Source organism: Anser cygnoides, chromosome 3 (genome assembly GCF_040182565.1).
Source record: "Anser cygnoides isolate HZ-2024a breed goose chromosome 3, Taihu_goose_T2T_genome, whole genome shotgun sequence".
In the NCBI taxonomy this organism is placed as follows: Eukaryota; Metazoa; Chordata; class Aves; order Anseriformes; family Anatidae; genus Anser; species Anser cygnoides.
The window spans coordinates 45,785,123-45,808,262 of NC_089875.1; the positions used below are offsets into that span (position 1 = coordinate 45,785,123).

The following is a 23,140-nucleotide window of genomic DNA, read 5'->3' on the forward strand; positions in this document are numbered from 1 at the left end:
GATGATTTATTTATGGACACACACTATTGCGATTCTGTTTTTTACAGCACTAAGAACAAACAGTTTGGTTCAAAAATGCTTTTATTTCACGAAAAATCAGGAGTGATGACAACAGAATTGGTGGGATTGTACCAATATAAATTGTGCAGAAGAATCATTCAAATAAGTCACTTATACTGAGTTAAGCGATGCCGTTGAAGATAAACTGGTGAATATATTAACAAACAAGAGTAATAGCTTCAACCTCAGAGTCCTAGAGCACAGGTCTGGCTCAGCAGAAGTTTGTATCCTGTAGTTACCTGCTGCTGTCTGTATGAAATGGAATCTTAGCAGGGAGCTTTGAAGCTGCTGTACTTGCTCTGGTCAGCTTAAGTGGAAACGCACCAAGCCGGTGGGCACTGCATGTTATTTTGAATTATTGGCCAAAAATGCCCATAAAGCAGTTGGGTATTTTTTATTTGCTTGTTTGTTTCTGAAATATTGCTATCTCAGTAGAAGGCTTTGCCAGCATCTTTCTTCCTCTGTGTGTGCAGTGAGAAACTGTCAGGGATCCCAGCAAATGATTGTTGTAACTGGCACGAAATGTTGTCCCCAGTACATTTCTTTTCCCTTCTCTTCTGCATATTTTAGTGAATGGCCAGTGGGGTCCTTGGTCTCCATGGTCTGCTTGTACTGTTACCTGTGGAGGAGGAATTCGGGAAAGGTCTCGCCTCTGTAACAGTCCGGAGCCACAGTATGGAGGAAAGCCATGTGTGGGAGATACCAAACAACATGATATGTGCAATAAGAAGGATTGCCCAATTGGTTGGTATTTAATCATTTGTTATTCTGTTTGTGTAGTTATTTTCGCTTTTGTTTCTTTAATGGAAAAAATTCAAATTGACGCTACAGAAATCTGCTAATGACACCTTGGTTACAGGAAAGCACTTTTAACTTTTTTTGGGTGCTGATTAGATCACTGGGATTTTATATGTTTTCTTGATACTGACTCTTCCTGAAAAGGGATGCCTTTCTCAATCAGGGCCTAAAATGCATTCAACTGGATTTAGCAACCTGTAATAGTTTCATATTAAAACAATAGTTAATCAATGTTAAATACACTTAATAACCCTAATTTTGAAGGTTTTTATGAGACTTGTCTGTATCAGATGTGATCTATGCTTATGAACAGAGAATTGCTGTTTTTTAAATGGTCTTATGTGCCTTTCATGCTCATAACTTAATATATGCTTTTATGTGTCTTTTCCAGATGGGTGTTTGTCAAATCCCTGCTTTCCTGGAGCAGAATGCAACAGCTACCCAGATGGGTCTTGGTCATGCGGGCCATGTCCAACAGGTTTCCTTGGCAATGGTACAGTCTGTGAGGATCTTGATGAGGTATTGACTTTATTTCCACTAACATCAGGAAATTACTGTGAAGTTTTCATTATTTGGGAATTATGTTGCCATCTAATTGTTTTCTTTCTTTCCTTTCCTACAGTGTATAGCTGTGTCAGATGTTTGCTTTAAGGTGAATCAGGTTCATCGCTGTGTGAACACGAATCCAGGTTTCCACTGCTTGCCATGTCCTCCACGCTATAAAGGAAGTCAGCCCTATGGGGTAGGACTGGAAGTTGCCAAGACAGAGAAGCAGGTAAGTGATGTTGGAGAGAATTTGATGGCTCAGAAACTGAGTAATTCTCACTGAAAGTATCTGTGAATTAAAATGCGATAAACTTGGGTGCAAAACAAAGATAACTTCAAATAGATAGCTTCTGCTTCAGGGTGTTTTTTGATTCAAGTGACAAAACACTGAATTTGTTGGTTTCTGTTAAAGGTTTTTATTTTCTCTAGGCATCTGCCTAGGACCAAATGAGTGTAACATGCAGGAAGTGGGCATTCCCCTAGTTTGCAATGATTTCTCTTGGGTGTATATACCTAGTTGGGGGATAGGGAAGTGAAGAATTAGGGTAGTTACCCATATAAGTATATTGCTGTTAATGTGGATATCATCAGACATATGGGAGACGTTCTCCTTAAGTTCCATTGGGCTGACAACTGTCAGTGGGGAAGGATATAAGGAAGTGAAAGTGACATTGAAGGCTATGGTTTGAGAGACAGGACAAAAATATTAAAACAGATGCCTTAGAATGCCTTCTCTCTGTTGCTGTTGAATCAAACTCTGGTTGATATAAACATAAGATTCTCAGAAACTGTCAAAGAAATTAAGCAAAGTGATATGAAGAGGTAACAAAAGCTTACTTGAGGGGAATGTGAAAATGCATTAGGCTGTTCTTGATTTAAGAAAATAAAGGTAGTCTTTGAGTATTGACAGGTGGAACACTGAAGCAAACAGGTGAGTACAGTGTACTTTCCGTTGCAGTAAATTTCTGGGCATTAATGACATACGGAAGAACGCAGATAAGAGTCCTGAAAACGTTGACCACTTTAATTTCTTTTGAATAATGTACAATTTTTCCTGTGGCTTGTTTTAATTATTTTCATTGTACACAATGTCTAGAGATGTGAACTGACAGCAATATGGCTTACTAACCACAATTAAAACAAAGTTCCTCTCTTTAGGCATCTAAATAACTGGCCTGCTTTTGATAAAGTTGAGGCACACAGAGCTGGCTGTGATGATTATCATGCTCCAATTAGTATGCTTTATTTGTTACAGGTCTGTGAACCTGAGAATCCATGCAAGGACAAGACACACAGCTGCCATAAGTCTGCAGAGTGCATCTATCTAGGCCATTTCAGTGATCCTATGTACAAATGTGAATGTAGGACAGGTTATGCTGGTGATGGACGCATCTGTGGTGAGGATTCTGATTTGGATGGCTGGCCAAATAACAACTTGGTCTGTGCTGCTAATGCTACATACCACTGTGTGAAGGTAGGTAAAATACTGTTGATAAAAAGTTACACCATAACCAGATTTTTTTTTTTTTTCCAAACAGTTGTAAGTAATGTTTTTCAGCATCAAGCTGGTGGTTGCTTTCATTTAAGCTTTGAATGTTTATAGCATTCTTATTTTCTGGAGATTCCATCGAATATGTATTCACTTAACACTAGATTCAGTAAGGATTCTCAAAATGAAATCCAGAGTCCTCTGCTTTGGATTTCTTTCTGCTCGGCATATGTTGAAGGCAGGGGTGCCTGTGAGTGGCGTTAGCATACTGAATAGGAGCTGCCTAAAGCACGTGTAGAGCGCACAGCTAGTTAGAACTAAACAGCATCTCTGAGTGCAGGTGAGTAGGAAATCTCACCTGCAAGGCTTGTAACAAGACACTAGTGGTCAAGTAAGGTCTGTGGTTCTGAATCCTTTGTGGACTATCCTTTCCTTTTAGAGTTACACTGTGAAACTGGATTCAGAGCCTGAGGAAAATTTTTAGCAATGGGAAACAGAGATGAATACGAGTAACTAGACAGAGTTGTCTTTGTAACGCTTGGTGGGAGAAGATGGGAAGTGCAGCCTCTCTTACCTTTCAGAATGTGGAGTCACAGCTCTTACCCTCTCTCCCAGATGGAATGACCTGCCTGCCACATTGGCTCTAGACCTGGCATGGGACTGTTCACCCTTGCTGCTGTGGCTGAGCCATCGTAGTGAAAAATGAAAGATCACTATGCAAAGGAGGAAGTAAGCATGAGGGAGCCTAAAAGTGGCTGTATATAGGTTTACCAGTGACTGCTTGCCATGGTATGTTCCCTGGGACCTGTTTCTATGTTGTTAAAAATAGGAATACGGATCAAGAAGCTAGGAAAGCTTGAAATCAGGCAGTCTGAGAGAATCAGAAGTTACCCAGGTGTAATCCAGTTAAGTTGTGAATCTAGGCTTTATCAGCACAAGAGAGTTTCAGAGTCTCTCAAATACCGATTTCTTCACCCTAGCTGATGTGTGTTCATTGTGGTTCCACCCAGTTCAACAGTTGCAGTTCATATATTCATTTTTGGTTCGCGTCATCAGGATCTGCAACATGTTGACTCAAGATTTAAGACACATGATTAGTTTTCACTAAAATCCTAACATGCTGTACCCATTCAGAAAAAAACCTGTTTCCAAGGACTGATTCATGCTTTCTATAAGATACGTGTTGGTCTAATAGACAGAAGTATTTCGTTTAAGGGGAAAGAAAGAAAAACACCTAAAAAATACCAGAAACAAACCAAAGCTTCTTTCTTTGAGCTGATAACAGTTCAAAGTTTACTTACAGCCTAAGCAAAGCTATATGAATAAAGCAAGTAGTTGTAGGTAATAATAATAAAATCTTAGGAATATATTTACTGTAAATTTATTTTTCATTCACATGAAAGTAATATTTTCTTTTTCGATAAGTATTACTGGACCAATGTAGAACTTGGTCAACAGGTGAACCAATGAAGCCTAGTTTACTGTGGGTTTGTGTCTTGAGGTTATGTTCCCAGGTGGAAGGTGTGTTGAAGGTGTACTTCCTCTACAGCTACCTCCATGGAGATTGTGGTGAGGCGGGGATCAGTCTCTTCTCCCAAGCAGCAGGAGATAGGATGAGGAAATGGCCTCAAGTTGTTCCAGGGGGGATTTAAGTTGGATATCAGGAAAGATTTCTGGAATTTCGGCATTGGAACTGGCTGCTCAGGGAAGTGGTTGAGTCATCATCCATGGAGGCATTTAAAAGACGTGTAGATGGTGCTCAGGGACGTGGCTGAGTGGTAGACTTGGCAGTGCTAGGTTAGTGTTTATAGTTCATGATCTTAGAGTTATTTTCCATCCTAAATTGTTCTATGATTCTATGTCTAAGTCTTCTTTCTAATATCTAATAAAATGTTTTTTGAGTGCACTGGTTAGATCTATCTTCTCTTCATCCTTTACTTCTTTTTGTAAAGCTTATGGGAACCGGCTGCCCTTGAGGGAGCTTAGGGGAAACGGCTGCCTCACTACTGGGTTTGTATGAAATTGGACTGAAATCTATAGAGAATACAGACAGACAAGCATACAGATGCAAACATACAAAGTGATTGAGCAAGCTTTGACTATTTTTTTTTTCATTGTTAAAAAAAATAAAAATCATTTTGTATCACTGGTAGGCAGTACAGAGTTGGAGAATAAAGGCTGTTCACAAGTATTTTGTAAAAATATGCCATAAAAAGTTTGCAGTTACATTATGGTTTTGATACTTATCACAAGTTTTCCAGTTCTCTCTTTCTTAAATTGTCAATACTATTGGAACTGCTGAGGTTAAAAACAGGGCTGGTAATATTACTGGAGTATTCTTTTTTTTTAGGGTAGATGTTACCAAAAAAAAAAAGATATTTCTGCAGTCCATTGGCAGATACAGTTTTGGTCTGAGGTAGATATGGCATGGGAGAAAGAGCGAGAATAACAAAGTGTTTTTTTGTAGTTATATTTATTCTTAGCTAGTGGTAGAATTGCAATCTATTTTTTCAGCTGATTTTAGTACTTTCTTTAAAAGGGAATACATGTTAAAACTTTGATTTTTTTTTTCCTACTTTTTCAGTCTAATCTAAGCTTTATTCTTTTATAATAATCATTCTTTACAAGGCTTTGTTAACATAATAAAGAGATAAATTCACCTTTCAATTTCAGAGCTATGAGAAAGCAAAAGTGCAGCAGAACAGTATAAAGGCCCATTTTTCAAAACCCATGCATACAGGGTTCCCCTTACTGCTGTGTACTACCTCATTGCAGTAACTTTCCATATGAACAACTGTTTCTGAAGATATCTCCTGGCTTGTATGCTTTTCTGGCAACAAAACTTGGACATTTTATATGTAATCTTCAAACATACTTCATGAGCTGTCTATAAGAAGTTGATGTAAGCAAGCGTGTGTGCGTGTGGTGTGTTTGTTCTTTGCTAGATAGTTTCATCTAAAATTTACTGGAAACATCCCTTTACCAGAAGAAAAGCTGAGAAATAGAATGATTTGCAGATGCATTTCACTTACTGTACAATATGAAAGCAGCAAATGAACTACTATCTTTGGCAACAAACACAGACTCTTTAAAAAGTATTTGTGGATGATTTTCTTGTTTTATAGCCTCCAGTGTAACATATCTGCTCTTCTACCCAGGCAAGTCATTCTGACATAATGTAAACCTAATGCCTCAATTCTGTCTTTTCACCAGGATAACTGTCCCCTTTTGCCTAACTCTGGCCAAGAGGACTTTGATAAAGACGGCAAAGGAGATGCCTGTGATGAGGATGATGACAATGACGGTGTTGAAGATGACAAAGTAAGATGCATTTCCCTGTTATCAGTACATTTGACCCAAACATCTGTTTTTAAGGAAAACCATTACAACAGATGAGAGCCTTATTGTTCAAAACTTAATCTGAGTTACTCTGCGTTGCTTTGCCTGAATGATGCCTGCTGCAGAGTAAAGTTGTGCTGGGTCAAATGAGAGTAGCACTGGGAAGAGCAAAACAGCCTGGGGAGCCCAGGGCTAAACTAAGTTCTCCATATCAGCTCCGGGTTTTGCTGTGTGCATGAAAACAGTTCAATTGAGTTTTATATTTTGTAATGGGAGAATGATTGTTCCATTGTATTTTAAAATCTGATAGACATTATATCTGAGGTATGGTAGAAGCAAATTGTGATAGTAACTGTAAACGTAAACAGCATCAAGGGGAAATGACAGGAGGAAAGTTACTAGCCTGTTTCATACTTTGCTCTTTTAGATTTGCCAGCAAGAATGAGATTCATAAACTGGAAGAACTTAAGATAGGCAGTTAGTCTAAACATGTTATCTCTTTGCAATCAGCAAAAGGTCAGAAATATATAAAGAGTGGGATTCATTCTGCCTTTTCTGAACATATTTAGGATGCATGAATTTAAGATTACTGTTCCTCTTTGTTCCCTTCACAGGGAGCCTAGATTCTCTAGAGCAAATGATGGTTAAAACTGAGTTAGAACTATGTTCATGAAGCCTCTGTATGGCATATTTAAAAAGTCAAAGAATCATTGGATAACATAATACGGCTTACTGCATATATACGGAAAAATTGTAGCTAGTTGTTCAGTTTTATGTACAGTATAAAATTTTGACTTGCCCCTATATCATGTCTTTAAGTATATAAAACATATATGTGAGGAATCTAAAATGTGAAGCTAAAAATGATTTGCTAGTAAAGAATGTTTTTTTGGTTTTGCAGAGGAAAAGTAATTTAAAAATATTTTCAAATTACTCCCTTCAGATTCCACAATGCTGATCTGCCCCTCACTCCCATTGCTTTGATTTGGTTTGTTGGTTCTTTGCTTTCCACACAGCAAATGCCTGTGCAAAAGTCCCTGTGTAATTTGGGGATATGTAAAGCGCAAGAAATTTTATTTTGGCAGTCTTTCAGATTAGGGGTTGAATTAGATGAATTTCTAAAAGTTCCAGTAAAGGGAATTTTGGGGAAAAATATGTTGTGTCAATGAGAGTATGGCATATTAATTTTGCTTTTTAAATTTTTTTTGTGCTTGATTATCATGTGCAATATAACACAACCCATAAAAAGTCGGTCCTTGTTTAAAATGAAAAATGAAAATACTTGGTTTAAAAGTGAGAATACTGATACTAGTTTGTTCCAAAGAAATCAGAGTATCGATTCCAGTTTGTTCCAAAAAAATAATACGTACTGAGATTGGACTGATTTTACAACATATTCTGGTTTTGACAAAACACAGGTACCAGTGGGTTGCACTTCTGTTGAAATTTCTGAGTATAGATCCAATTTAAAATGTCTGTTGCTCTCTCATAGTGAGATAAGTTATATGCCTCACATATCTTGTACAAAAACGCAAAATACACAGTGAGCTAGGCAGTGCTTCTTCAGTTCTTCTTCAGTGCTTCTTCAGATCTTCAGTTTAGGCACAGTTTGTCCACTGGAAAAATAATGTATTCATGTCTTGATTTTGGCCTCTGTCCAAGATGAATAGGAAAAGTTACCACTTCATAGTATGTGCTGATGACCTCAGTTCAAGCTGTGATTTATATTCTTAAATGTCTTTATTTCTTCTCACTAGGACAATTGCCCTCTTTTGTTCAACCCTCGTCAGTTTGATTATGACAAGGATGAAGTTGGTGACCGCTGTGATAATTGCCCCTATGTGCACAACCCTGCTCAGATTGACACAGATAATAATGGGGAGGGTGACTCGTGTGCTGTGGATATCGATGGAGACGGTATGTTTTCAATCTTGAGAATTAGGTGCTGTGCTGTAAGTACACTATGAGTTATGGCCAGTAAGATGGAATACCTGCTTTTATACATGGAATAAAATCAAGTTTAGCTGCTCAAAAATGCAACAGAAGAAAGAAGACTGAGGTCCATCTGTCCTGTGTAGTATACTTGTCCATAACGTCCCTAAGAAATACAGTGGATACTGTTGGAGAATAAATCACAGCAGATCTTTTGTTAGTGTAATCTTAGAAAAAATTCTTTCCTTCCTCTGTGTTCCAAAGTAATCAGTGTCTAATATAACAATTTTGTTGACTTTTTTTCTCCTTTTTAAAGTTTAAGGAGGGAAAAGAACATCAGATCATCCATGCAGTTAAGATAATATCTGCAGTAAATTAATCTGCTTTTTTATGAAAGCACTGCAATGCCCATAACAATCCAAATACACATTTTTTTGTCTTACAATTTTATTAAAGGTGTTTATTTTATCTACCTGTATATGTCTATATGACCCAGATTTGATCCAAGTAAGGAGGGAAAAATCAGGTACATGTCTCTCAAAAATCTTACTTTTGTAGTAGTTCAAATTTATTTGAATCCAGAAGTACTATTAGTTGTAGAAATCTGGTTTTGGATTTCCTTCAGTAAACGTAGAAACTTTAGGATGCTTATCTGAATTAAACTTCTAAATATTTTGAGTTCTCTCGTCCTTCAAATCATCAGGTTCTTAGTAGTACTCGTGGGAGTTTGCATATATGTTTGAAAAAAAATAAAAAGAAATGTGTTGGCTTAAAGATTGCACAAATATCCAGGGACCGTATAGTGTAGGAAAGGGTCCTTGTGTCCTTTCCAGACAGCTATGTCAACATGTATTGATTATGTTTCTTTTCTACATATTATAATTTTTGAAGGAGGTTGTCCATTGCATAATGAACTTTCCTGAGGGGGAGCAGTTTCTGTTTAAAATTTGGCATGCTGTACAATAAATGACATATGTTCTGGTAAAATGAAATCACTTAGTGCTGAGGCAGCTGAACATTAATGCAGTTGTTTCTATACAAAACTATTCAGACATTCCACCATGATATAGCTATGCATTCTATGCCGTTACATATAGCATCTGTGAAGAAAGTACAAAACAAATTATTTTAAAATACCCCACCTCTTCATCTATTTTTTTTAAAGAAATGTAGAATCTGTGCAGAAAGGGTAGAAACATAAGACTTAATCAAGCCTTACTTTAGCAAAATCTCTGAGGAAAGTACATATAGAAGTGTTTATCATAGCAAGAAAAGTGGGATTGATACTGTATTATTTTTTTTTCTAATACTACCCACTGTCTCATGATATATCAGCCTATGAACACCTTATGAATGGTTCTTATTTACTGGTGACTCTAACAGTCTATGATTGTCTGTGCTGGATGACATATCATTTTGATTTCTTCAGTCTTTTTTTCTTCTTTCCTCCTAGACATTTTTAATGAACGAGATAATTGTCCTTACGTCTATAACACAGACCAGAGCGATACAGATGGTGATGGAGTTGGTGATCAGTGTGATAATTGTCCATTGATGCATAATCCAGACCAGGTAAATGTTAGGCACAGTTTCATTAATGACAAAGGAAGAGGAAAGTAGGAAAACATATGAGGAAATAGCTGAAGCTGTTGCTGTTTCTCTTGCAATTGCATAATACAGGTAGACTGAAGGAACTGCACTGCATACATGCACCCAGTATCTCATGTGTCTGCCCCTACCATAATGGATGACATCACTTAAAAGAGTTTGTAGCTGTGCTCTTAGATAACATGACACATTTTGTTGCCAAACAAATTCTGACCAGGTCTGATGCACTGACGATTGCATAAGTAGCTATCCTATTTGTAAATCACGTTTCTGCATTAAAGATGTTTTTCATCACAATATCACTTGTCTGCAGAGAAGTTCCCAAGGAAAAATATTGATAAATTTAAGTATCAGGCTGTCAGTATTTTTGTGCTTGGTAATGATCTTTTTCTTTTTTTTTTTTGTAGACTGATGCAGATAATGACCTTGTTGGTGACCAGTGTGACAACAATGAAGACATAGATGAAGATGGCCACCAGAACAACCAAGATAACTGTCCTTACATCCCCAATGCTAACCAGGCTGACCATGATAAAGATGGTAAAGGGGATGCCTGTGATCCTGATGATGACAACGATGGTATTCCAGATGACAGGGATAATTGTCGCCTCAGATACAACCCTGACCAGGAGGATTCTGATGGTAAGAGCAATGTGACATGAATTTAACTTAGTTCTTAGTATCCAATTCTGATCCTGGAATAGAAATATTTCACGAAGAGAAATACTCTCGAAACTAAACTGAGCTACGTTTTATATTTGAGGCAACATGGACTTCAATGGAAGTGGTATAGCCAATTTGGACCGCAATTAGAGCATTAAGAAATCCCTCTGAGAGTGGCTCAAACAAACACATGATTATTTATAGAGAAACACCTTTCAGAAATTAATATACATATATATGTATATATTTCTGGTTTTAATTTTGAAATATAAAAAACCTGGGAAAATATTTCAGATTGAATTTCATGTCTTAAATGAAAAAACGATTTGCTTTGTTTTCAGGCAAGATGTCATCTGAAAATTAAAAGGGAAAAAATATGGCTTACTGTTCTCTTTTATTTTGAAAAGGAGACTATTTATGCAGTTCTTAAGTCTAAAGTCATTTTTTATTTTAAATTATTTTTCTAAAAAGTATTTTTTAGCAGCTTTTCTCAAATTTGTTTTATAGGTTAGTAATTTAAATACATTTTGATGATGCATCTTTCACAGTTTAAGAAATGGATATGTGATTCTTGTTTTTTCCAGTTCTGTCCTGAAATACTGCTGGGCACTCTCAAACAATCCTTCTTTGTGTTTGGCTGTATTTCAGTAATGAAATAGTGATAGTTTCACAGTCATAAATGTAAATTAGAAAACATTTGATCCTTTGAAAACCAACACAATATGTCTACAATAATGGCCCTTGCAATAAATACGTGAGCAATTTCTGTTCTGAGTTATACAACTTGCTGGAGTCATTCCATGGTTATGCTGGTGAAATTGAAAGCAGAATTTAATACCTACACAATATGGTTTTATGTACTTTTAGAAAGACAAAATCCAGAGACCTGACTGGTTTCCTGGTAAGACAACTGCTGTAGGAAGTTTCTGATTGGTAGTACTGCTTTACCTTTCAGTCCAATGATATAATGGTAATATCTTTGTACTTGTCAATTTCTAGTATAGCCTCGTAATGTCAGAAATACTCCAAAATAAGGGTGTCCCCAAACTGAGGTATAGTCATCTGTCACCTGGATCTTGTGAGTGAGAGTACCATTATGTATGGAGTAAGCATTCACAGAAAGAGTAAATTTAAAAAATCTTAGCCAGCTCATCACTGTCATCAGTGGCAGGCCCAAGAGAAATCTTGGAAAAATGATAAATAAAGCCAAAAGATGCTCCCACGCTCTTGAAGATGTGAGCTATAGCATTTAACGATGAGGCCCTTGAGAGAGCTGTTGGACATGGCTGGGTAAACAAATGCTTTCTAACTTTCTTGACACAGAGTCAACATTGTCAGCAACAGCTCAGTACCAAATGAACGTCATCAAGACTTTCAGTGGATAACTAAGTTCTCCTATGACTCGAATATTGCCTCTTTGATGTTGGCAAGGGGAATAAAATTGGAAATTCACTCTCTTCTTCTAAGTGCTAAGATAAACAGGTGCTTGAGCACACAGAACTGATCAGGATTTGGAGTTTTCCATGGCCAGTTGCCAGATTGGAAAATAGGACTATTTTACAGTCACAGTCAGAGTGGTTCAGGTTGGAAGGGACCTCTAGAGATCATGTAGTCCAACCTCCCTGGTCGGGCAGGGTCCCCTGGAGCATGTTGCACAGGATCTTGTCCAAGCAGGTTTTGAATATCTCCAGAGAAGGAGACTCCACATCTTCTCTGGGCAACCTATAGCTGAACTTTCAAAAGTCTTTGAGTTATTAGATGCTTTAGCTTACTCTAACTATCCTTTTTGGCTGTTGCCTAAGACTCATTCTGCTTTTCTGCTCTATTTATGAAAGGTTTATTCCTGAAAAATACTATGCCAGTTAGGCATGGTAATGTAGGTTTGCATTTGTCTGAAACATCTAGTAATAGCTTAGATCATTGGATCATTGCTATTTCTCATTTTGTTAATTCCTATGTTCTTAGAACAGTCACAAACACATTTTAAAAAGGAGATGCTCAGTTATGTGAAGTCAGAAACAAATTAACTGGTGGGTCTGGTTTTACATTATTAGTACCCAGTGTAATATCCAGTTCCTTCTGTTGTAAAAGTCAGAGACTTCCTTCTATTTTCTTACGTGTTTCTGAAGTGCTATGTTTTATCTTAAGACAAATTGTTTTACCCACAAGTGAAAGAGTAACCAAGCATGTATACATATTTTACAATAATATTGTCCCCACTTTCTTTTGACATAGTGGTGACGTTTCTGCAATCTGAAGCACCCTGCATGAATTGTTGCTGAAGGAATCTTGAGACACAGATAAAGTCTTAAAAAAAAAAAACAAAAAACATTGAGTATCTTCAGTAGTATATAGGGATTTGGTAATTTGCAGTAGGGAAAAGATTTTAACACTGCTTGAATTCATTTATACTGCACGTATTAAAATGTGGCCTTATATCCACATCTGGGACAAATCATACTGAAAATTTAATACAAACATTAGTGAATTACATCGGCATAGGAAACTTCCAAGTCCCCCAACACTGTTTCTAAAGAAGCATATAGAATAAGGGCCAGATTGATGACTGTCATAAACCACTGACTGGCCAGTTTTATTAGCATTAATTTTGGCCCTGATCTAAGTTGATGGTTTCTTCCAGTCATTACCAGCAACATTTCAAATGTTCGTTTCAAATGAACTTTCAGAGAATGAAGCTTTATTTGGAGCATTCTTTGAGTAACAAGAAATAACGTACTCACATGCATCATAAATTTCTTCCACTAGTGCAAGAGCCATTACGTAGCACGGATAATTTGCTAACAATTGTATTCACTTATTCCTATTGCTTTTAGGTGATGGCAGAGGTGATATTTGCAAAGATGACTTTGACAATGACAATGTCCCGGATATTTATGATGTATGCCCTGAAAACAATGCCATCAGTGAAACAGATTTCAGAAAATTCCAGATGGTCCCTCTGGACCCAAAGGGAACAGCTCAGATTGATCCCAACTGGGTTATTCGCCATCAAGGCAAGGAACTGGTGCAGACTGCCAACTCTGACCCTGGAATAGCCGTGGGTAAGTACCAAATGTTAGCCTGCACCTTTGCATAAACAACCAGTGATCTAGTGATCGAGGAAAAATAAAGTAGATAAACATGTCTTTTTGGTGCTCCAAGGTTGGGACTGAAACATTGGTTGTATATGCCCAAATTAAAAATAGCTCAATGCTGTTTGCCTTTGTTGACCATTCAATTTGTCACTGGCTGTAACACGCATGCAATATTCTGCAGAAAAACCTTACATAGGTGTAGTGCCTGCTGTCTTTTACCCCTTGTAAATAACATATTTCTCTCTAGAAACCTCCGTAGGATAGGTTAGGTAGGCAAGTGTAATTACCCTCTGTTCTTACAGGTGAAGAAATTGAAAAAGCAAAGCTTAGGATTAAAGTTGGGACTCTTGGGTGTTGGTGGCTGAATCCAACACTGTAATTCAGTGGTTTATGTCTTTTGTCATCTCCCAGGTTACGATGAGTTCAGCTCTGTTGACTTCAGTGGCACATTTTATGTTAACACAGACCGTGATGATGACTATGCTGGCTTTGTGTTTGGCTACCAGTCCAGCAGTCGGTTTTATGTTCTGATGTGGAAGCAGGTCACTCAGACCTACTGGGAGGACAAACCCACCAGGGCTTATGGCTATTCTGGTGTGTCACTCAAGGTAGTGAATTCAACAACTGGTACTGGTGAACACTTGAGAAATGCTCTCTGGCACACCGGAAACACCCCTGGACAGGTGAGAGATTTAAAACTTCAGGGCTGTGATGATGCCTGATTAATCTTTTAACAAGAAGGGAGGTGTCTGGAAATAAGTTTTCTTTCACACCTCAATTGTTGCAGAAGATTACAAGCTTTTCTTCAGTTCACATAATATTAGTGTCAATAATAGCATTTGCCTTGTGTTTCAAAGAAAACATTACACATATAAAAATCATGAATGGAAAAAATTACATGTGTAAAAGGGAAGGTGTGGTGTGGCCAAAAAAGAGTAAGAGATCTCAGTTCTGCACAAATCCTTTGTGACCTCTGTACTGGCACTTGTTCCTTCAGCATTCCAGCTCGTTTGAATTATGCTTGGTTTAGACCTCAGCAACCAGTGACAGCCAAAGAGAAAAGAAATGAAAACAAAGAGAAAAAATCACTCCTGTTCCAAGTAGGGCCCAGCCACAGAAGAATCTTGTGCCTTTTGGAAAAGAAGTTAGTGAGGCTTTGTGCGTGAATAGGAATTCCACACTTTGAAGTTCTTGCAGGAGCGAGGCCTCAACTGAGTGCAAGAGTTTTCAAGGAATAAGCCAGAGGTAGTAACATCTGTGCAAGCTGCAGTCCGTTTCACTCAGTGGAGCCACTCATACAGATAGGAAGAGCAGCATCAGATCTTTCAGCGTGGGTGTCTACATGCAAATAGGGGCAGGACTGCATAAGGGAAGTCAGATTCAATGCTGTAATGGCCTTCAGTGACAGATAAATAAATGATCTATAGTTACAGACAGGAATTTTCATTACTCTCCCTAGAAAGGAACAGAGTGAAAAAATTGTATGCTGATCATATGTTAAACACTGGTTTTGGTTTCATCATATGTTAAACACTGGTTTTGGTTTCATGCTCTGCAGCAAATGATCTGCAGCCGCATGTACAGTTACTGTAGTGGATGTACACTTCTGAAGCAGTGTTTCTAATACGGCATTTGTATTCCTACCGTAGGTGCGTACTTTGTGGCATGATCCCAAGAACATTGGCTGGAAAGATTATACTGCATACAGGTGGCATTTGGTTCATAGGCCTAAAACAGGACTAATAAAGTAAGAAATATTTCTGTGCCTCTATATTAGAATTAGTATAACTTCCGTTTCTGTTGATATAACAGCTATTTCATCAGTTTCTTTGTTAGTTTTCATAATGATAATACTTACATTAGTTTATTTCAATATTTAGGGAATCATTTTGTTATATTTAGAATGACTCAGGTGTATTTAATTTAGTAAGGATGGTTCAGTATTTACATCAGTTAAATATTCTTAAATTAAAAAAAGTAATCTTTCTCAATAGCTCTTCTGTAAAGGGACCAAAAATTCCTAAGCAAAACTCAAAGCAAGATTAAAACATGAGATTCTTCCATAGCCTCTGGAATTTGAATGAATGAAATTAATTAGAAACATCAGAATTGCCACAGGGAAGTAGGCCAACCTCCTGTCTGCTTCAGCATCCTGTCTCCAATAGTGGCTTATACAAGATACTGCAGAAGTAGCCATAAGCACATCTGCAACGCACATAGCAAGGAGCTATGGCATATTACTTTCCTTAAAGCCCAGCTGTTTATCTGATATTCCAAAGAATAAGCATTAACTGTTTATGTCAATTTTATCTTGTACTAACTACTGTAACTGTAAGTATGTTTTTCATGGGGCAGAGTCTGACATCTTAAGGTCTTGCTGGTTTGTGTTTAGTAAGAGTAGGGGAGTTTGGCTGTGAAAGACAAGGGGACAAATTTGGTTAGACTACTTGGTGTGTCTCTTGGGGAAAAAAAAAGTTTCTATGTATAAGTCTTTATGCATCAAATGATTGCAGTGCAAAGCACTGGCTGATAGAGGTCAAAAAGAAACTTGAGTTTTTCATTCATGTTGCTGTTGCCTGTAGCTTCCTTAGTGTCAGACAAAACATATTTCATATGGTAACACATTAGATTAGTCTACCGTGACAAATTATATGGTCTGGGACATTAGATTCCTTCATTCTTTAGGGTGTTTTAAAAGGAACTAAATAAACAAAAGCAATTATTTCAATAGTATAGTTGTGGACCTATGTTATTTGTACAGAAATAGCAATTTAATATTAACATTATTAGATCTGCATTTTTTTTTTTTTTGTCTCTGCTGTAATCAAAAAACTGTAGACTCACTTCACGTTTGGCTATTTTTAGAGACTGAGAGCCTAAGAACCTTAGGTTCTTAAGGTTCCTGTCGTAAGGTCTCCCATGAGAAGTGGATAATCTAAGATCAAGGAACTGCAACTTGTCTGGTAGAAAATAAAAATGAAGAGGTCTGTTGGCTCCAGGGTGGGTGTCTGAGACACTCAAGGGGAAAAAAAGATAAAAAGAAAAAAAAAAAAGAACCGACTCCTTTTCCAGTTTATAAATCTAGCTGTTTGTGTCCAAATCCTTCCAGCTTTCATTAGGAGCTTAAGACATCTGAAACTGAAATTTAGCATGTCTCCAGTTAATGTTTTGTTAGAATCTAAAGGGACAGTTTTTCCAATTTCTGATTTTGGCCCTTGCACCTAGAGATAAGTAAATCAGCCATTCACATGGCTGTAAAGAAGACTTTGCAAAGCTATGTGGCTAGGTCTTGTGTTAACCTCTGAGTTCACAGGGACAGAGTCTTATCAATGAATGATAGTACATGACATAGTTCATTCCAGGAGACTTGACTGTTCTAAATAAAGAATTGGGAAATCTTTTGCAGATGGTGCGCATAAAATTACTTATAGAACAGCTCCACTACTTTTGATTAATGTATTATGGCTGCCAGCCATGTGGGCGTGAGAGAGAGTTGAGGAGTGATCTTTACAATGAAGCTGTGTTATCTGGTGACTTGTTAAAATGAATTCACTTCTTGGAAGCTGTTACTAGCCCTTAGCACTGGACACTCCATCATCCTCCTTTTCTAATTTATATTATGTTCTTTACAGAGTTTTAGTTTATGAAGGGAAGCAAGTCATGGTGGATTCTGGACCAATCTATGATACAACCTTTGCTGGTGGACGATTGGGTCTTTTTGTCTTCTCTCAAGAGATGGTCTATTTCTCTGATCTCAAATATGAATGCAGAGGTTAGTTACAGAAAATGTCTGGAAAATGCTGATGCCTTTGATACAACCTATGGAGCAAGCACGAAATATGGAAATGAAAAGTAGCCTCTTGTTACTGAAAGCAATCTGTAATCTCATAACATGTCGTGAACCTTGATTTGTTGAAATGCCATGAATGCTCTTTGCCCCTGTGGTAATCTCAATTTGAATAACAAAACCCAGATGTTTAATATTACCCACCTGGAAAAAAATGAGATAGAAATCTGAGTGAGATATGCGCTTAGAATTCCCTCTGCAAATCCACTTTCCTTTGTAGGCTATTTCAGTGTGTCCTGCGGGCAAAGAGCTACTTCGGGATCACCCCTCTTTCCAAGAGACACGAAGGAGAGAGTAGACATTCTTAATGAGCATGTCTGTGTATTGTGCCACCTCTGAAATGTTTTGAAATAGGAAAACCTTGGAAAGCATTTTCTCTATATATGATTTTTTTATATTTAATATATACATAGGTGCATATTCGTGTGCACATATAAGTAGATGCCTATTTTTATGTGAATGTTCTCACATATGTAGGAAAATGTAGAATGGGAAGCATTGCAACCTTATACAGGTATCATTCAATCCTGTCTGATTGAATTCTAAACCAATAAATCAACCACGAGTTAACATCTTTTCTTCCCCATTTCTTTCAGATGCTTGAGCAATGGTTGCTGCATTACCAGCAAAGTACTGTAAATGCTATGCAACCTAGACACCTCAGTACATCCTGGTACTCCCATTTTCTGTTTTTGTGTACCTCCTTCTCTGTCCATGGGCTCCACTGACCAGGTACCTCCATGCTGCCAGGAGTGGCTCGGCCATCCCTTCACCCAAGTGCCTTCTCACAGCCAGCACTAACGAAACCTAAACACGAGCGTCTGACCCACCACTGAAGCAAAAGCAGATTGATACGTTAGAACACTTTTGTAGAGTGAAAACTTAGCAAACCACATTTGTTTGTTTATTTGCCTTTTCTTAAGGAATGACGTTTACATACAAAAATGTAATTACTTAATGTATTTATATATATATATATGGAAAAAGGGGGGAGATAATGATTATTAGTCATTATCTTTAAATGAGGAAAAAAGTGCTTAAATAACTTTTTAGGTGTGTGGTTGATGCTTCCTTGCTCTGATCAGGGCTGGACTTCAGTGAGAAAATCTCTGGGTCCAACTGTAGCCAAGTAACAGAGGGCCACACCAACAGTGTTTATACTAACAATGAAAAAGCTTTTGGAGAATAAAATGAAGGTCAATTATGAAGATTTCTTGATCCAATAAGATGTCCTTTAGCTGATGAAGATGCTCTTAATAACACCCATTAGAATTAAAGTTGGTAGAAATGTCAAATTTGCAACCTAAGCATTGTCTATTATCAGAGACTTAATTCAGGCAAAACAGAATTGAACTAGAGACTCCCATGTGAAAGGGAAGAGTGACTAATTTAAAAGTCCAAAACTATCACCATTGTCTGACTTTCATAAAATGATTGCTAGTTATTCCATTTCCATTATATTTTGCATTCCCTCATAATAAAAAATATCCCATGAACATGTGGAGCAAAATTAACCTGAACCACTTTCCCACCTCTGCTGCAAAACGCACTTTGACATCTTGAATCCTGATCTGGGTTTTTGAAAAGGTGGCAACGCCACTGTTACTTAATTTGGTAATGTAAGAGCTTAAGGTTCCACTTATAAATATTTTGTTAATATTTATTATGATTATCACACCAAGCTACCTTCTCTGATAATTTATTTTAAAGCATGTCATATAATGCATCAGTAATACATTTACAAAGGATGATATTTTAAAGCTATTTTTAAAGCATATCACAGTATGTAGATATCGTCAAAGCATGGTATACACTTAAGCAAGGGTTATATTCAAGTATGCTTTAAAGTTAAATAAATAATAATAAGGAATTTATAAATGGAACCTTAATATATATCCAGTTACCCTATCTTTAATATTTTGTATTTTTACCTGTCTGCTGTATATAGAACTTTATAAAATAATGCTGAAGGGATACCAGTGTTTATTCTAAACAGATACAACAGTTATTCAGATATACAATAGTATAAACATGTTTAACATTTCGTTTTTGTTTTCTTTAAGTTGTATGGGCTTTGTTCACAAAAAGAACACTTGCTGGTGTAATTTTATTCATAGATGGGTTTACTAATGGAATAATACAGTATCTCTGCCTTCTTATAGGGCGTAGTGAGATAAATGTTGAATCAACTTTTTCTCCCTTGAAATAGATTTTATTGCTATATTCATTAGAAGGAAATCCACAGTTGCTGGCTTTATTGCACATTTTATATTGGTCATATTATCAATTCTTTTTTGTTTGTTTTTGTTTCATTTTTTTTTTTCCAAACCCTCTTCATGAGGTTTTTAAGTGTGTTTCAGTTTCTTTCTTTTGGTGTTTCAAATTGTATCCCCAAGTCCCAAGCAGAAGGGAGGGTTACTTCATTAAATGTAATGATTGTAATGGCTGTGTAGGGTTTTTTGTTTTCTTGAACAGAGACATCAGTGTAGGGATGAAGATGTTAATATTTGGACTGTATCATAATTTTCCTATTCTATGTAAATTATTTATGATGGTTTTTTATTTTTCTCATTTTTTTTCCTTGCAAGTGTGTGTGTGAGAGAGTGAGATCAATGAAATTTCACTTTGTTTTGCCAAAAATTGTAAATAATTATTTATTTGTTTACATGGACGGAACTTTATCATTTAACGTCCTGATTCATTTAGTCAGATCCTCATTTATATATATATATATATATTTTAAGAAATTAATGATAGGAAATAAACTGTAAAAAGGTTTTATAAAAAAAAAATTCTCTTTACCTTTTTTATAGTTAAAATGTTTATTGAAGGAAATATTCCATTCCCCAAAGCCCTCAATTAAATAACCTCTTGCCTTGCATTTCAAACAAACCAAAAAATTTCTTGCTGGGCTACAAATCACTTCCTTTCTTATAAGGTTGTAAACGACAGGTTTCCTAGTCTTATTGACACAAGACATCATTCCTCATAAAGCCTTATCTGGCAAACTATCCCAAGTTTTATTTATGGTATTCTGACTGAGAAATGTTGGTCCTGCTTCTCTCTTTTTTGCTGGACTTGTATACACATACTCTGTATTGGATCTTGGCCAACGTGTTTCAACACATACACGATCGAGTTCTGCAAACGCTTCTGCCGTGAGTCCCGATTCAGTTGTTGGTATATGTCTGTGTGTGCAAGGATTGCCTTCCTGCTGGAGAATTTCAGGAATGAGTGGTTAGTGTCAATTCAAATGGATTAAGATACAAGAAAAAAAGTATTAGCATGAGAGATCTTTGCCACCAATATGAACTACTCCCAGGGAGGGGAATTTGAATTGGATTACGAAAAGTCAGAATGTCCAGCATGCCAAAATTCCGATTTTGAGGTATGAACTCAAGTCATACTCACTTGTAAATATCCCAGCTATTCACTTTCCTTGGCCTGACCAGTACCCCAGTTACTTGCTTTCTTTGGCTTGTGGTTCCAGTGTGACACAGCCAGAGTACTCAGACTACTGCACCAGAAAGCTGTGTACTCCTCAACATCAACTTTTGATGAAACCTTTAAAGCAGTACAAATGTCCAGGCTTACTGAGAGATGGGTCTCTTCTATTTATTCTGCAAGGATGGAAATGATTGACATTGTTCAGGTAATAGAGTGATCAAGATCCTGTTATCCATGTTTCCAAGAGTTCCTTTTAAATGTCTGGTGTGGATCTGTGAGAACAAGGCTGTCATCAGGACAGCGTTTTGAGCATAAATACTTCATAATGATTTGAAAAGAACATAGGAAGAAAAAAAAAAGCCCTTCATGGCAACCAAACAAAACCCTGCAAAACGACCCAGGGAAATAAAACCATTAGAAACAAGTGAAACCATAACAAACTGCCATAGTAGTACAGTGTCTTTAAGAAAAACAGAGAAGGAAGGATGAAAAACCAGATACTACTGTGAATGAGTGAGTTCACATAAAACAGTATGTCCTCTGACCTCTCTCCAAGGATCTAACTACAGGGTTTTGAGAATGTTCAAAAACATTTGGCTAATTTGGAAAAAATACATATTTAAAAATTTTGGCAGCCTCTGCTCTTCTTGTTACCAGAGGAATTACTATGAAAGAAGGCCTGGAATCCCTGGAGAGAGGCTGGGTTTCTTGCAACGAGAGACACTGAGGAGACCTGGGCTCCAGTTCTGTTAGTGACTTCTGTGTGATACTAGGCAGATTTTTTTATTCATTTCCCTGAGCATCAGGCTTCCATCTACTAAAAGTCAATGATCAAATTTCCTCCGCTTTAAGATCCTTTTGATAAGTTTTATATACCTCATTGTTTCTGGGTCAGCCAAAAGAACAGGAAATACTGAAATCCTGAAACTCCCTTGAGATACACTTCTGACGAGACTGCTTGTCCACTTTTAAAACACGAGTCTTTCAGATAAGCTTTGGATAAGCCTCTGAATTCTGAAAAATAAAGCTGAACTACTATTACTCCATTGTAATAATAATAATAATAATAATAATAATAATAATAATAATAATACAATGGTTTCTTTCAGAAAGGAAGGGAAAAATCCACCTAATGATTATGCCTGTGATTTCTCACATCAGGCAGCTTAAATATTAGCATCATGAATGCTAACATCTGTCTACTGCTTGCTTGCTGTGCAGTGGAGGCAGAAGCTGAACAGACTGTCGCAGACAGTGGGCCAAATCCTCATCTTGGGATGTGGGAGTTTTCCTACTACATACTTGAGTGGTATCTGGATGAGATTCAGGGTTCGGCTTGTGCTACAGACTTCCATAGAGAGAGAGTTCTAATGCTTGCATGGGAACATCTGCTCTCTAAAAGTGATTTGAAAAATAAATAACTACGTAATAACTTGGCACAGCCTTGTTCCCAATGTGGAGAAGACCACCCTTGTAGATCAGGAAGGTGGACTTTGAAGCAAAAGAAACCTGGGACTGATTAAACCAAAGGTCTGTCTAACCCCTTGTCTTGCTTTTTGAAAGGAGTCAGTACCAAACGTGCCAGAGGAAGGTGTAGAATCCTTATCATTAAAAATTAGACATCAGCATGCCTAGAGTGAAAACATTGTTCCTACCCCCAGGCAGTTAATAAGTGGTTTCTGCCCTCATGCCTGTATGGTTTATTTTATAATAATATAACTGCAAATGTTCTTGTTATTCATACATTTTTTTTAATCCCACTTCTTAACCTTAGTAAAATCTATTGTGAGTTCCCAAGGCTGATTATAAAACATATACACGTAAATTTCCTTTTATCAATTTCAGGTCTGTTACTGTTTAATTTCATTGCCACTCTATTCTCACAGACTTTGGGAAAGAGTGAAAAGCATACATTTCATTATAAATCTGGATGTCAGGAAAAAAACAACACAATACTCTGCTTTGCTCTGTCTGTGTGCATGTGTTTGTAATGGGATTATGCAGTTCATCAAAGGTAAAATTTCTGCTTGCTGAAAACGTGAGCTGCCGTGTTGTAATTCTGTTCAGGTGACCTCCTTCATGTCTCTGTTGTCTAGCTTTTGTGTAGACAAATTATATGTATGTATATATATATTTGCAAAGGGTAAGTGTCATTCTGTGCTTGTCTTATTTTAGTGCTTTTCCTAGCCATCTGCTGCTGGCCACCACTGGAATCAGGCAAATGAGTGAGTTGGATGTTTGATCTGACATTTTAAAACCTTTTAACCTGTCAATGATCATTGATAATTATCCAGTCATCTTGATATTTGTAGAGCT

General features: G+C 37.1%; 1 protein-coding gene across 1 annotated transcript in view; it reads left to right on the forward strand.

Annotated features, from left to right (window-relative positions):
* The window catches only part of THBS2 (thrombospondin 2), a 33,600-nt gene extending 13,781 nt beyond the window's left edge, over positions 1-19,819 (forward strand). Inside the window, exons 10-22 of the mRNA XM_066994080.1 lie at positions 631-804; positions 1,250-1,377; positions 1,481-1,633; positions 2,660-2,878; positions 6,107-6,214; positions 7,990-8,149; positions 9,618-9,736; positions 10,180-10,414; positions 13,270-13,497; positions 13,942-14,213; positions 15,180-15,277; positions 17,163-17,302; positions 17,974-19,819. Of these exons, the coding sequence (XP_066850181.1) occupies positions 631-804; positions 1,250-1,377; positions 1,481-1,633; positions 2,660-2,878; positions 6,107-6,214; positions 7,990-8,149; positions 9,618-9,736; positions 10,180-10,414; positions 13,270-13,497; positions 13,942-14,213; positions 15,180-15,277; positions 17,163-17,302; positions 17,974-17,981 (2,042 nt within the window). The 3' untranslated portion in view covers positions 17,982-19,819. The remainder of the gene's footprint in view (positions 1-630; positions 805-1,249; positions 1,378-1,480; positions 1,634-2,659; positions 2,879-6,106; positions 6,215-7,989; positions 8,150-9,617; positions 9,737-10,179; positions 10,415-13,269; positions 13,498-13,941; positions 14,214-15,179; positions 15,278-17,162; positions 17,303-17,973) is intronic.
* Positions 19,820-23,140: the final 3,321 nt, after the last annotated feature.